Below are 15042 nucleotides of genomic sequence, written 5' to 3'. Positions count from 1 at the left end.
ATACAAATTTTACAATTTCTGATTAGCTAACACTTATTCAGGTGTAATTTTTAAAAAAGTTCACACAAAATAATTTGGACAAAAACTAAACAATTGCTTCCAATTCTTTACTTTTACAATCCCTTCCCTCCTTGCTAAAATATTTTGTTGTTTTAATGCCAAAGTAAACCCAGGATGCTTGAGAACAGATAATAGTTTCCTTTTGAAATACCTGAAGTTTGGTAAAATCCTTAGGCAGCTGGTGAAAAATGTAAAACAAACACAGCATTTATAACCAAAAAAGCCTTGCAAACACCAGTACCAAGCAAACCTGACAAATTTATGTTATGTATGTTAACAACACAAACTATATTGCATGACAAGCATATCAGACCAAGTTGACCTATTGGTGAAATTAATTTTCACCAACTGCATAATCCAGGCAATTTGGTGCATTTCATGCTTTACTCTGTTTCAGTTAGTACACTGATGGTTTCAGGATAAAAAAAAAACCAAACAAAAAACATAAAAAGAATTTTCTAATATAACATGATCAGATAGCTCTGCTAGTCCCATACATTACAATTTTTATTCTGTACAGAATGATTCGTGATACAAAGTTCAATCTTCAGTTTTAAAGACTTGTTTTTATTTTATTCCCATCTTCTCAAAATGATTAAGAACACATTAGCACAGTTAGTCCATAATACCACTAGAAATGCTCTAGTCTGATTCAGCAAATTTTTCATTATCAGAAAGGTACATCTTAACTTACAAACAAAACCTGCTGTGTAATCACAGAAAAATAAATTACCTTTTGCAGAATCTGTAAAATCTGTTCTTCTATTCTTTTAATCCTCATCTCACTGTGTATTTTATCAAGCTGGTTCTTCTCAGATTCAGAAGATGAGACAAGCTCTGTGGAGGAGCTGGTGGCACCTTGCACTGGTATCCTCGTACGCTGCCGAAACTGAGCCAGCGCCTGGTCAATGTGTGGTGTCGCCAGTGGCAAGGGAACGTTGTTCTATCAGAAGAAAAGACAACTCCTATAGCATTAATAAGTTGCATGCAATATAGAAATAGCATGTGTCAATTTTAAAACCAGTACAGACAAATTATGGCACCTGATCTCGTGTGGAAGGGCACCCAGATGAAACCAAGGAGCCCAAAATGTCTTCAAAACACTGAAAATCTGAACAGTTTTCTTCTGCTGGGTCCACTGATTCACCAGAAATATTTCTTCCATCTAGAGCTGTTAGCTGGGGCAATGACTGAAGAACAGTTTCTCTATAACCTTGAGAGAAAGATCACATTTAAATTTAAATCAACCTTACAAGAAGATACCTGATATATTTTAAGTACCTCATCATCTTAAATGATTAATTGCATTTTTAATGTAAGAAAAAAAGTAGTGAGTTATCTACAATTGTCACACCTTTCCCCACCCAAGGCTTTCCAACAGACAACATTACAAATTAACTCACCTGGAAAGCTGCCTGCCTAGTCCTGATCTACACAGGGATTTCCCAGCCACCATCAGCACACTGCAATTGCACAGAAAACCTTTCAACATCAGCCTAGTGCACCCAAACAGTTGTAGCAAGTGGAAGGGCAGACAAATGTAATGGAAAAGCAACTTCTGAAAAGGCTTAGTCAACTTCACCCTTTGTCAGTGAATGAAATAAAGCATTATGAAACTGTAAAGCACTGAAGTTAGCACTTTTAATTTATTAGAATTTGGGCTGCTGAACACTGCAGTTTTGAAAGTGCCACCACAGACACAGGGATGAAGAAGTATGCAAATACTCGCAGAAGAAAACTAGTGACATTTTCTAAGTTAATCAGATAACTTTAATAGTCCTGTTACTGTTTCTCTAGAGCCTGAATGCATTTGTAAAACATGATGAGTGCATTAAAAAAAAGTGCTTAAAACCTTATTTGGCTTTCCTCAGTAACACCTGATGTTTCTTTTTAACCATACATACATTACACCTGTATCAATTGTATGCCCATGATACGATTGCTATTTTGTATGGTTTTAATTCCTACTGTCCTACTCTGAAATTACCTTTGAACTATGCAAAAGCATCAATCCTCTACTTCCACCTTCTTGTAAGATTTTCCTCTCTTACATACAAAGAAAATAAAAAAACCTACACCAATATAAAATGCTACAATTTAATTTTTTTTGAACTTAAGAGTGTAACATTTTAATGGCCTGAAAAGCCTACCCCCAAACCAGAAGCTCAAATGCAACTGAAAGGGATGTATCCATATGTATTCTCCAACTTGTCTCCCAGCTGCCTAGTCAAACACCTGACACCTATTTGGATGACAATGCTAATTACTGCAGAAGACCCTAGAGTCTGCCACTGCTAACCAAAGCAGGGGGAAAAAAAGGAAAAGCTGTTACTGATCTTTCTCTTGCAGTCTCTATCAGTATCAGACTACCTACTTCCTGTGCCTGCCCTCTGTCTGCAAGTTCAGTATCTCTATGTACATTCTTTGAGTTCTCCACTTTTCCAGCTTATAAATATTAATACACCTGTCCTTCCACTAGACCACGTGGCTCAGATCCCCACCTGTCCTTGAACACTTCCAGGAAAGGGGTATCCACAACCACTTTAGGCAACCTGTTCCAGTGTGTCACCATCCTCACAGTAAAGAATTTTTTCCTAGTATCTAATCTAAACCTATTCCAGTTTGCAGCTATTCCTCCTTGTCCTGTCACTATATGCCCTTGGGAAGAGTCTCTCCCCTTCCTTCTTTTAGACTCCTCTCAGGTACTGCAAAGACAGAATTGGGTCACCCTGAAGCCTTCTCTTCTCCAGGTTGAACAATCCCAATTCTCTCAGCCTTTCCTCATAGGAGAGGTGCTCCATCCCTCTAATCATGTTGGTGGCTCCTCTGGATTCATAAGTGAAATTGTTGAGCCTTATCAAAGTATACTATTTACAATTTTGAGAATATGCTGTTGGAAAAAAAAAGGATTTTTTAAAATGGAAAATTAATTCATTTTGACAGAATTTAGATTTCTGTGGGCTGACCAGTTTACACATGAATTTGCAAGCTTCAGAAAACGGCTCACAGCTTAAAGGGAATCACTGAGCTAATGAGCACAAATCATGTAGGCAATATCAGATCCATACCTGCTACGTGGCAAACTGGATTGGCTTTTCCGTTTCGTTCCAGTGTGAGGTTCGTCAAACAGCGCAGCCCCTTCGTGCACTGAAGCAAGTGATTAATATTGCTTACACAGTTGCTGTGAAGGTCAATGTGGCTGATCTTATGTCTGGTTCCATGAAGGGATTGAAATCCTGGCAATTTCAGGAAAAAAAGCAAACAACCACAAAATAATGTTTTCTGCTACAATCCTGTACTATGTGGTTTAGAACAAATTACATCTTGTTGAAAAATATTCAGTAAATAATGTATCATAACTAAAAATGACGGAACAACATTTGCTCCATAACCTTGTCTACATGTTAATTACCTATGCTACTCTACCACCAAGTACAACACTTAAGCTACTATATGAGTTAACTTTAAAGAAACAGATTAATCTCCAGCTGTTAAAAAGCATGTAAAAATAAACCCTTGAAGTTTTATTTTATAAAACAAGCTCACTAACAAAATTGTTACTAATGTTCCTTTAATTTTCTATTACAAGTTCTCTTGATTTTGCAGCATGAAATTGTAAGAACCACTCACCATTTCAACAGAGATATACGAGAGAACTTACATATCATATGTAAAGTTGAAGTTTTGTTCTATAAAAATGAAAGATATAAGTATTTTGGAAGTAAGTATGAAATTTACTGTACTACTTTCTGAACAAGCTTGGCCTCACCAAACACAGAAGTATATATTCCAGTTCAGAAAAATCTTTGGTGTTAAAAACTTTACAGCTGAGAAGAGCAGAAATTGCCACCTATATTTGAATTATTTAGTGAATTGGCACTTGAAGTGCTAGAAACTTCTCAAAAGACACTTGGTCATTTTTTCAAAATTAAAGTGAGACAGATGCTTTGTATTCCACAGCACATGACAACATCACTTACCAGAGAGATCATGTATGCGATTATATGACAAGTTCAGCATAGTTAAATTAAAGAGTTTTTCCAGTCCTAAACAAAATGAGGAGAAAAAATAGAAACAGTAGGATTTTCAGAGAATGCTTTGCTTTCATGAAATTCAAAGCTTGCAAAGTGAACCTTTAAAGATCATAACTACAAATTATGACATTAATCTATAATCATATTATAAAAATCATGTTTTTATTCTAAATTAAGGCATTTTGCTCTGATAAGGCTTACAAAGACTATACATACTCATCTTAAAATTTACTTTATAAAATGGCTAGCATACTATCTCATACTAACTTGGTATAACCTTAATTATATTCAAGCATTCCGGAAGTAAACCTTAAGTCGACTCTTAGAAAACCTTTGTAACTTGCTAAATAGACAGAAATAAACACTGCAGACCCTCCACTTTGGTTAGCAGGTTGCAGGACAAGCTCAGGGTGCGCAGCTTAGCCAGGGAATCGAGCCCCTCGATGCGGCGGATCTGGTTTGATGAGAGATCCAAGTGCTGCAGATTCCGGAGGTGGTCGAGCCCTTGGATCCTGGCGATGAGGTTACAGTGGGCGTTGAGCGTGTGCAGGTCGGAGCTCAGGGACACATCCTTTAGGCTGCGGAGAGGAGCCCGTGGTCAGCCGGCAGCTCGGCCCTACGCCGCGGCCCCTCTCCCCGGCCCGGCCGCACTCACCTCTTAACGCCCTTATCCATGAGGCTGAGCTCGCCGGGCATCCCCGCCACCCCGCCGGGCCCCCGCGCTGACCGCATCTCGCTTCAATCCTCCCTCGTCTCCCACGGCAGCGCTGCCCGCCTTAGGCCGGGACAAAACGCCTCAAACGCCTCACGGCCCCGCCTCACGGCCGCGCCTCACGGCCGCGCCTCACGGCCCCGCCTCACGGCCCCGCCGCCGCCGCGTCCCGCTCCCGCCGCGGGCAGGCGGCGCTGCAGCGGCCCGCGGGGCGGCGGGGACGGGCCCGTGCCTCGCTGCGCTCCCGGCCGCTCCCCTGCCTGTCCCTGCCGCTCCCCGCCGCTCCCCTGCCTGTCCCTGCCGCTCCCCTGCCTCTCCCTGCCTGTCCCTGCCGCTCCCCTGCCTGTCCCTGCCGCTCCCCTGCCTCTCCCTGCCTGTCCCTGCCGCTCCCCTGCCTGTCCCGGCCGCTCCCCTGCCTGTCCCTGCCGCTCCCCTGCCTGTCCCTGCCTGTCCCTGCCGCTCCCCTGCCTGTCCCTGCCTGTCCCTGCCGCTCCCCTGCCTGTCCCTGCCGCTCCCCGGCCGCTCCCCTGCCTGTCCCTGCCTGTCCCTGCCGCTCCCCTGCCTGTCCCTGCCTGTCCCTGCCGCTCCCCTGCCGCTTCGTACCATGGGCCCAGGAAGGGGCCGGGTTTAGAGCCGGACTGCTTTGCATTCTTTCCAAGGGGACGCGGCGGGGGGCTTTGGTATTTTTCAGAGCTCACCCGGTGTTAAGAGTTTCAGAGAATCACAGAACATCCTGAGATGGAAGGAACACACCGGGATCATGGAAGGCCATCGCAAGAGTCGCACCGTGTGTCTGAAGCGCTGTGACCACCTTCTGGGGAGCCTGATGCCGTGCCCAGCCACCAAGGGATAATGTCACTGAGGTTTTCTGAGATGAGGCAGCTTTGTCAGAAATAAAAAAAAAGGTCCTTATTAAGATGCTGTTTGGGAGATTCTGTGAATTTTTTTTTGGTTTTTTTTGGTTTTTTTGGTACTAGAAACCGTACACTAGGATGATTACTGAAAAAAGTCAGTTGCATCTGTACTTCAAGATTGAATGTCCCATTGATTTGTTCTATGACAGTGATCCAAATCCAGCTGTACATGGCAGAATACAGAGAGCTGGAAGATTGCTGGATATCAAATAATATGTGTGCATTCACAGAGAAGGAGACTCAGAAAATAAAACAAGAAATTACTTATTTTAACCATGTAAAACATATGCCATGCTGAATTTCCCAATCATGAATACTAGGTAATTAATATTTTAATTATTAATTTTAATAATGAATGGGAAATGCATACTTAAATACGTACTGCAATTTATGAAATTAATAAATGCAATTTAAAATGTATGCAAATTTTAGTAAGTAGATGTGTGCTTCTTGTAAAACTACAATTTTTGTAGTCTGTACAGTGAAGGTATTTAGTGAGTACTGCAAGGATTTGGAGAAAATGGAAGAATTTTCTTATTATTAGAAACTGCTCTGGGGCTGTAGATTCTGTCACTGACCAACCGTGCTGCAAAGCTTCTGTGTGGTGAAGGAAACCCATTTGAGGTCATTGAAACAATTAAAAGAACAGTCCGTGCACATGCCTATTTTAGCCAAAGGTTTCTTACATGACAACATATTATATAAACTAATTTTCAGGTGAATTTATATTGTATTTGAGTGGACATCCTGCTGTTCAAGACTGGTGTAAACCACTGTGTCTTTCAAGTTGACCCTGTAAAAGCATGAGTTTTGTTCACTGCACTGCTGAGCTTTGACTTGCAGGCCAAAACTGGTTCTGCAACTTAACTCACAAAAAGTAAGAACTTCACAGTTATGAGTCTGGGCACTTACACAACCCGTAGGGTCTATGCTGAGCTTCTTTTCAGTTAGTTTTCTTCTTTCTGCCCGTTTTTCTCTACATCTTTTAAACTAAACTATTGCATGTTTTGTACAAGAGTCATTTGTTTATGATACATTCACATCTGATTGAAGAGGAGCTCGTAACACAAAATATACAACAGATTGATAAGTATGTAGAAAAATCAGCAGCTGCACCTTAAAAGACATATGCCACATCAGTGTGAACTTCATCCTTCCTCTTTCTGTTCCACAGCCCCTGTGCAGAAATGAAAATTATGATACATCTTTCCCTCACAGCAGTGTCCAAAGATTAATGCCATCATCGGACATGCTTGAATACTAGTCTAACAATGAGTGCTCAGAAAAAAAACTGGGAATAAAACTTGTAATTTTCTTTCTAGGGTAGTATTTAATGAGTGAAGTATAAACAAGCTCTAATATACCCAGTGACTGATGAGATTTTGGCAAAACATACTAGTGAGCATTGGTTATCACTGTCCATTTTCTATATAGATGGTAGAAAAATAGTGCCAGGATGTCACTGCCAATAATATATGGAAGGTTGATTTCTTTCCTCATGCTGCCATATCATTCCTCTTTCCCTAGAGCTGATGTAGAAGTCACATTTACTCACCTTTGTGGTTGTCTCTGAAGATGTGCCTAAAATAAATTGAAATCTGTTGATGAAAATCGTCTGAGAAATGAGCATTTGTTGTGCATTAATTTTAATGTTGTTTTCTTTAGAAATACCTGCAGACCTTAATAATTTCTGAAGTACATATTAAACCAACATGTACATGATTTGCCAGAGTTTCTTGAAGTATTTGGTTAATTATCTTCACACAGGAGACATCAAAGCCCAAAGTATGCTCTCTTTTGCTGAATGATTAAGCCAAGCTTCCCATAACATTTCACCAGCAAGAAGGACGATGACAGACTGTTAACAACAAAGTAAAATCTGCTGTGGAAAAAAAAAATCACTAAAAAATGGGAAAAGAAGAAAACAATGACCCCAAAGATGTACAAAGAAAAGGAAAAGCCAAGATGCAACTCAAAAGAAATATAGGTTATTTTGATGGGGTAAGTTTTATTATAGGATCAATTGTCGGAGCAGGGATCTTTGTGTCTCCCACAGGGGTGTTAAAACATTCCTTACTCAATGTTGGTGTTGCTCTAACGATCTGGACCGCATCTGGACTGGTTTCTCTGATGGGTGCCCTCTGCTATGCAGAGCTGGGAACCACTCTGCCCTTCTCCGGAGGAGAATACAGCCATATTAAAAGAGGCCTTGGATCCCTACCCGCCTTCATGTTTATCTGGACATCAACATTCAACAAGCCAGCATCAAATGCTGCTCGAGCCTTGCTATTTGCTGAATATGCCACACAGCTGTTCTATGGCATTTGTCCTGCGCCAGATGTGCTGAAGAAGTGCTTGGCCTTGGCCGTTCTCTGGTCTCTGGGGATTTTGAATGGCCTCAGCGTCAAAATGTCTGTGTGGCTGCAAGCAGTTTTCACTCTGCTGAAGATGATGGCCTTGTCTGTGATTGCTGTCGGTGGCATAGTTCTCCTCGTTACCAGGCAAAAGGAGAGTCTGGCCAGGTTTGAGGACATGTTTGGCTCAGAGATCCCCAACACCTCACAGGTTGCCGAAGCCTTCTTCCAGGGGCTGTATGCGTACGGCGGCTGGTGGTCCCTCAACTACATGGCAGGTATTCTGCTCCTCTCCTTGAGATTTCGTTCTGCAGTGCTCATTCTTGTGTTCCTCAGCTTGTTTTTGGAGAACTTGACTCTGCTTCAAGACCACAGGGTCCTTCTCATTTAACATGAGTGCTTGTTGGAGCTAGTGGAAGACATGTTATTCCTCTCTAGGGAAAATTCCTGTGTTTTGTTCAGAAACAAGCTGAAACTTTCAAGGAAGTACAAGAGAAATCATAATAGTTAATTTTAAATCTCATGCATAAACAGAATGTTTCATACCTTAAAAATTTGCATTTACTATGGGTGCATAGATAATTTTGGTTTAAATATCTGTGCCTTAGCTGAGGTTATGCAGCTGGTTTGAACATGGACAAATTAATTTTGACTTTGGTTAGAATATAGTAATTTTATGGGACATATTTTCTGGGAAAATAGACTTTTGAAGTCTAATAGAAGGTAAAGAGAGGTCTATGGAAGATGATATAATTTTTTTCATAGAATTTGTACTCAGTTTTAACATTCAAAAGGTTTTTGAATATCTATTTACTTCCCTAATCTGTATCTGCTGACATGTGGTAGTAATAAATGAGTATTTTTTTCATGAAAGCTACAGAGAAGAAGTTCATAATGTTAGGTAGTCACATCACAAGTTAAATCAATAGAGTTTTATAATATCATAAGATTCATGAAATTACATTGTAAGCAAGTAGATATTGCTGTTATATCTTTAACCATTTGTATCTATTGACCTCTATCATGTAAAATATTAAATAAATGGAATGTGTTAAATGCATACCACAAAGTTCAATGGTGAGGATAGTGTGAAAATTTGGTTAATGTTTAAAAACCTGACTATTGTCTTTATAATCCAGGTACTCCAGCTTTAAAAATAGGCTGCAATTAAAAAAAAATAAATCAGGGAAATATGGTTTTGAAAACTTGGAGATTCTGTAAAGACAAGCACTTGGCTTTGTATGCCTGAGAAAATACAAGACTTCTGGTAAAATACTTATTTATTCTGATCAGTTAGCAGTACTAATAAATGTCATACACTGGGCAGCACAGCTGTTTAGACAGATGTAACCTATGAAATAGTTCTGAACCGAATTGAGTTTCCTATGCTTCAACAATAACTTCATTTCTATGAGCTTCAGCTGATGGATCAGGTGCCAGCTGGCTGGCAAGACTGCAGTAAGCAACAAAACAAATGGAAAGAAATTTAAATTGGAAATTTTGGTGATTATCCTCTTCTGAGCTCAAAATTACTAAGTGTATTTTTTATATCTGAAATAAATCCCAAATTCTCTGATAGAATCTGAATTCCACTATTGTGGTCCTGTATTTTTTTCTCTATGCACTACAGCCAGCACAGGGATCATGGCTCAAGGCTGATGTCCTGAGCAGAAGATAGCAAGCACATGTGAAGGAGGAAGCAGATTTCTGTCTCTTAAAAAAGAGTTCAAATGAGCTGCACATTTCACTTTTCACTTCTTCCCTCTTATCAGTTATTTGCTGGTAATACTCAGGAAATTGTCTGTAAATGCTGAGGGAAGTGGGAAGTGGTAAGGGAACAAGAGGAAGGAGTGAAAGAAATGAAAAAGAACCTTTCTGATTGAGATGAGGGTGATTGAGATTAAGCTTCTGGAAACCAGCTCCATCTTTTGCTGGGACTATGAATGCCCAGGAATGTGTGACAGTGCCTGAGTTATTCACCTGCAAAATTTGTTTTTTTTTCTTATTTGATAATAGTAGTTCTAGGCTATCAGGCTTTGTACTAAACAGTTTTTCTCCACCATCTTTGGCCTGGAAAATATGATAATCATTAAAAAGGGGGGGGGCATCTGGGAATGGCCCCCTTTAAAGCCACTGCATTATTGCTCTTATGTCTATAGCTTCGGTCTTTTCTGATATAAGAGCAAAGAGAAAGGTTTTGAGTAGGAATAGGCAAATCAGCTCAATAAGTTTCAGATCAGGATTCATGAGGTGACATAAGAATAAATAATGTGACTTAAGAGTTTCATGTTTAAGCTAGTAATTTTCAAGTACAGCTACTTGAAAATTTTATACCAAATCACTTTTCTAATGTAAGTCAAATATGTGATTAATCAAATCAAAGGGAAATTATTACTCATTTTCTCATTTTGAGAATCAATCAGCTCTTCATCCGGCCCTCCTTCCAAAATAGTTAAAAATAGCTAAGTAAAAAAGTATTGTTTAAGAATCTTTGATATTAGCCTATTTGAGAACTGTAGGACTTCACAAGCAGAGAATTTAGCAGCCATGGTTAGGGATTGGGGCAGGACTTTGGTATCAGGCTTGTCAAACTCTGCACAGCTTCACTACTGAAAAACACTTGCAGAAGCTGCACTTTTTGCTTCATTTGTTGTTTTAAATTGTATTTTTCAGAGGAGATGAAACACCCCAGCAGAAATATCCCCTTAACTGTGATGACTGCTGTTCCTGCAGTAATTGTTTTTTATTTACTAGTGAACATCTCATATCTGACTGTCCTCACACCTAAGGAAATTGTATCCTCAGGTATGTATTTAATAATTTTTTAATTAAAAAGGACTGGCCCATTGACATATCCATATGATGTCAATGCCCTGGGTTACTTCTGCTCACCTAACTTCACAGTCCAGAAATTTGTGTTAATTTTCTTTTAACAGACAATTCTTTAATTTTACTGTATGACACAAATTGGATGAATGCAGGCAGATTGTTGAAATTGTTGGCTTTTCCCTGCACTGTCTGAAAATAAATCAGATGTGTATTAAAACCTGGAAAATAAGGTGAAAATCAGGTCCTAAATATAGAGACGATCTTTGTTTTCCTGTAGTTTTAATCTTATCTCCTCCTCCTCCTTTCTCTATCTTATTGAGTCTCAGACTAAAGCCATTACTCTTTAGGAGGTGGACTAGTCAAACATGTTCAGGAGTATAGAAAAGGCTATGGACACAAAAATGTATCGATTTTGGGTGTGTATTATTCATGATAAATATTGTGACCTCTCATAAGAGCCTATACAAAATTCCAGTGTGTGTATAAACCCTGTCTCAGATCCTGTACCAGTAAACTGGCCATGTAAAGCACCAAAGAGAACAGTATTTCTCCTGGATTGTCCAAGCAGAACATTTTAAATCCCACTGTAATGACACTGAGCTGTCAGACCTTGCCTACAGATCTGACAAAAACTAGACCTTATTTGGATGGATCAATATTTTTTTTCCTATGAAAAAAACTCACTAATATAAATTAGAACAGTGTACCTGTCACTCAGTAACCTCATATTATTGCTCAGCCATTGTCAGACTGTCTTCTGAGAGAGATGATCATTTGTATGCTACAATGAAGGAGGTAGCAAATACCAGACTATCCATGAGTAGCAGCTGCCAGCTGGCATGACCAGCTTCATGCATACCAGGGGAACTGTGTTTATCTATGCCAGCTGAGAAGATAACCTTAAAATTATAGCACTTTTTCAAACATTTCTTATTCCTTCACTACTTTTTTTTTTTTTTGGGGGGGGTGGGAGGCACTGTTTTCCCCATCTCTAATAACTTAGTGTGCTGCACAGGACACTGCAAGACCTATGTTCCCTATGACATTTGGTCATAGACCCACTAAATATTGTCCTCATTACAATATCAGCTATAGCTAATTTCCAAGCAATATGGACTATCTCTTGTTTAGAAACAATCTTTCACATTTCCCAGTTCCACCCAAAGCAAAATCTCATTAATAGCACATTGTTGACTCATCTCTGAACGTAGATGTGCTCCTGTTGGCAAGTTTCCTGTAACAGCAGATTGCGCCGCCACCGTGGTCCTGCCAGGGATCAAGGAGTTAATTTTCTTTCCTTGCCCAGCTGCGTGTGTTTGTGATGCAGGACATGAGATGTGGCCTGCTGGGCAGTCCATGACTGTGGTATTGACCCCAGCAGGTTTCCCTGGCTCACTCTGGCAGGCAGCACTCCTTCTTGCTGTCATCCTCCCAGGACATGTTTAGCTTCTGAATAAAATACCCTTAGGATTGGATTAGTGTTTGACTACTGCAACGAAAAAGCAGGCATTGCTGTTAAATAGTAGGTGCTTCTTGTATTTTAAGTTTTGTTCCTGTTGAGTCTGTCAGTTATTCAGAACATAGTACTTGTACTACATTAATTCTTTGCTTTTTTGCAGTTGCTGTGGCAGTCACTTGGGCTGATCGAGTGATCCCCTCTGTTGCCTGGATCATTCCGCTCTCTGTTGCTGTCTCAATATTTGGTGCCCTCAACTGCAGCATGTTCACACTCAGTCGATTAAGCTATGCTGGAAGTCAGTCAGGACATTTACCTCTTTTAATATCCATGCTTAATGTCCACTCCTATACGCCAGCACCAGCCATGATTTTTTCAACCATCATTGCATCCATTTTTATCATCCCCTCTGACCTTATTATGTTAACAAATTACTTTGGATTTTCTGCCTGGCTTATGATTGGATTGACTTGTGCAAGCCTGATTGTACTTCGATACCGGGAACCTCATCTACACCGACCATACAAAGTAAATGGATCTAAGTTAAAAATATTTTTATAGGTTTTTTTTTGAGTCCTGGGTAGCATGCAGAAGTGCAAATCCAAAGTGGATAGTCACAAAAATACAAATAATTATCTCAATACTTAGAGCCTTATTTGAAAATTTTGCTTCACTACAAAAAGAAGAGAAACAAATAGATCTCTGTCCCAGAGAACTTGAAAACATGAAATGGCTCTTTGCAGAATGGGGGAGATGTGCAAACAATGTGGAACCATACCAGTGTGGAGCAGTAACAAAAACAGTATGGGACCCATTGCCATTCAGGTCATTAAAATTTGGTCTCCTCTCATCTTCCCTGACACAATCACAGGCATTAAGGATAGGCTGAATTTCCTCTTACTCCAGCAGTCAGAAAGCTGAGTTAGAAGTATATGCTTATTGTGAAGGCTTCTAGGCACCCAGCCCTGAGCGTCTTATAGGAACCCACAATATCATATGTGAACAAATGGATTTCCAATACTGATTGTCTCTTCCCCTTGACAAAAGAAGGAGCCTAAACAAATATTTTTTAAAAGATTCCTCTCTTATAGGCAATTTGAGTCAGATAACTCTTGTCCTGGGTGAATTTATGGTATCATGAGAAATAGTCCTGTACTGTGGCAACGAACACATTGGTACCCTAATGAATGAGGCAAAAAAATCACAGTTGGTTAATTTATTTCTTAAACCATTTTTTTTCTTTCTCTTACAGGTGTTTTTACCAGTTCCATTTATGATGGTGGCGATGTCTTTCTTCCTAGTTCTAGCTCCCATAGTCTGGTCTCCAAACATGCAATATGTTTACGCTTTCCTGTTTATGCTTGGAAGTCTTATTATTTATCTGCCTTTTATACATTTTAAATTGCATTTTGCATTTCTTGATAAAATTACTTGCCACTTACAGCTCCTGTTAGAAGTCTGTCCTGCTGATGGACCTGCTGAAGGCAAATGTGAATAATGGCAGATATTTAATCTCAGTACAACTAAGAGACAACAAAGGATTTTGTTTCACTGAGACTGTAAACAGTACAATTTAGATGTTGGTGTGATATATAGGTGTGTATGCATGCATATACGTATATAGATGTATACACATATATTGCAAACATGCACATATATGTATAGGAACAGAATCACAGAATCAACTAGGTTGGAAAAGGCCTTTAAGACCATTAAGTCCAGCCTATGACCAAACACCTCCTCATCAACTAAACCATGGCATTAGTATAATAAGTTGATATATATATATATATGTTTGGTTTCGTTTGTATAAATACATAAATATATATGTATAATATTTTAATAGGTGCAAAAGATCTCTTTTAAACTTGCAAAATCTGTAAAATGCTTTCTCCTGCTCCTGAAAACACAGTTAAAATTTGCATAAAGTCTTGCAATAATAGAAATAAGACTCAATCACAGTGCAAACAACTATCAATATTATCATACTGTAAGTGAATAAATGCATAATAGCGTCATTATAAAAATACACTCACACTGAAATAAATTGTCTGGATTATTCTTAGTTTGCAGTAGCTCACTGATAAGAACTTCTGTTTTTAAAGACGATTTTTTTTCATCTGCTACTTTTTTGTCATTAATTTGTTTTTAATAAAAGCCTTTGAAGTAAATTTGTAAATAAATAATGATGTAAATAAATTTGTCTGAGATCTTTTTAAATAGCAAGAAAATTGGACATGGTGCATCTTACCTATTTTAGAACAACACGTACAAATTCAAGGTGAAATCTCACAATGCATCAAGAAAAACAATAAGAATTATTTATCCTTTTCATCACAGAAATAAAAGCTAAAGATGTATATTCCTTTTCTAAATAATTTACATCTTAATATTAATATTACTTTATTCCTTGCTTTCTTTTTGGTGTTATTGAGAAGTAAGAGCTTTTAAAAGCCTCCTCCTCTCCATTTTTATTTTGTTTATGAAAGCAAGATAAATTAATTCTTTTTTCTTCTGATAATTGGGCCATATAAAGTTCATGGAATATTTAATCTTAATAAAGTACATTAAAACCATCATATATGTAGGTGATTATTAATATATGCTGTTATTTTTATTATTACAATAGAATTACAAATATAAAATAATTTTCCAAATCTGGCAATGAAAGATCAGCAACACA

General features: G+C 38.9%; 2 protein-coding genes across 5 annotated transcripts in view; one reads left to right on the top strand and one right to left on the bottom strand.

The window, feature by feature from the left end:
* The window catches only part of LRRCC1 (leucine rich repeat and coiled-coil centrosomal protein 1), a 21296-nt gene extending 13996 nt beyond the window's left edge, over positions 1-7300 (bottom strand). Inside the window, exons 1-8 of one of the 4 annotated variants that reach the window (XM_085572299.1) lie at positions 7276-7300; positions 6837-6897; positions 5505-5688; positions 4467-4672; positions 4041-4106; positions 3129-3296; positions 1104-1273; positions 794-1003 (exon numbers count right to left, since the gene is read on the bottom strand). In XM_085572299.1, coding sequence (XP_085428425.1) covers positions 794-1003; positions 1104-1273; positions 3129-3296; positions 4041-4080 — 588 coding nt within the window. In that variant the 5' untranslated portion in view covers positions 4081-4106; positions 4467-4672; positions 5505-5688; positions 6837-6897; positions 7276-7300. Of the gene's footprint in view, positions 1-793; positions 1004-1103; positions 1274-3128; positions 3297-4040; positions 4107-4466; positions 4673-4749; positions 4950-5504; positions 5689-6836; positions 6898-7275 lie in introns of those variants that run through there. The other 3 variants (XM_077783019.2, XM_021550556.3, XM_085572300.1) reach the window with 3 other exon arrangements.
* SLC7A13 (solute carrier family 7 member 13) lies at positions 5678-15042 on the top strand. The gene is made up of 4 exons (XM_021550573.4): positions 5678-8352; positions 10748-10879; positions 12523-12887; positions 13612-15042. The coding sequence occupies exons 1-4, from the start codon at positions 7629-7631 to the stop codon at positions 13855-13857; spliced, it is 1467 nt and encodes a 488-aa protein (XP_021406248.2). The 5' UTR covers positions 5678-7628; the 3' UTR covers positions 13858-15042.

The sequence above is a fragment of the Lonchura striata genome, chromosome 2, assembly GCF_050655825.1.
Source record: "Lonchura striata isolate lonStrDom1 chromosome 2, ASM5065582v1, whole genome shotgun sequence".
In the NCBI taxonomy this organism is placed as follows: domain Eukaryota; kingdom Metazoa; phylum Chordata; class Aves; order Passeriformes; family Estrildidae; genus Lonchura; species Lonchura striata.
Note: the sequence above shows the minus strand (reverse complement) of the source record. Positions and strands in the feature narration are given on the sequence as shown.

Coding starts and splice junctions, on each gene's coding strand:
- SLC7A13 (XM_021550573.4), top strand. CDS start 7,629: ATGGGAAAAGAAGAAAACAATGACCCCAAAGATGTACAAAGAAAAGGA. Junction 10,880..12,522: donor TAAGGAAATTGTATCCTCAG/GTATGTATTTAA, acceptor GCTTTTTTGCAG/TTGCTGTGGCAGTCACTTGG. Junction 12,888..13,611: donor ATCTACACCGACCATACAAA/GTAAATGGATCT, acceptor TTTCTCTTACAG/GTGTTTTTACCAGTTCCATT.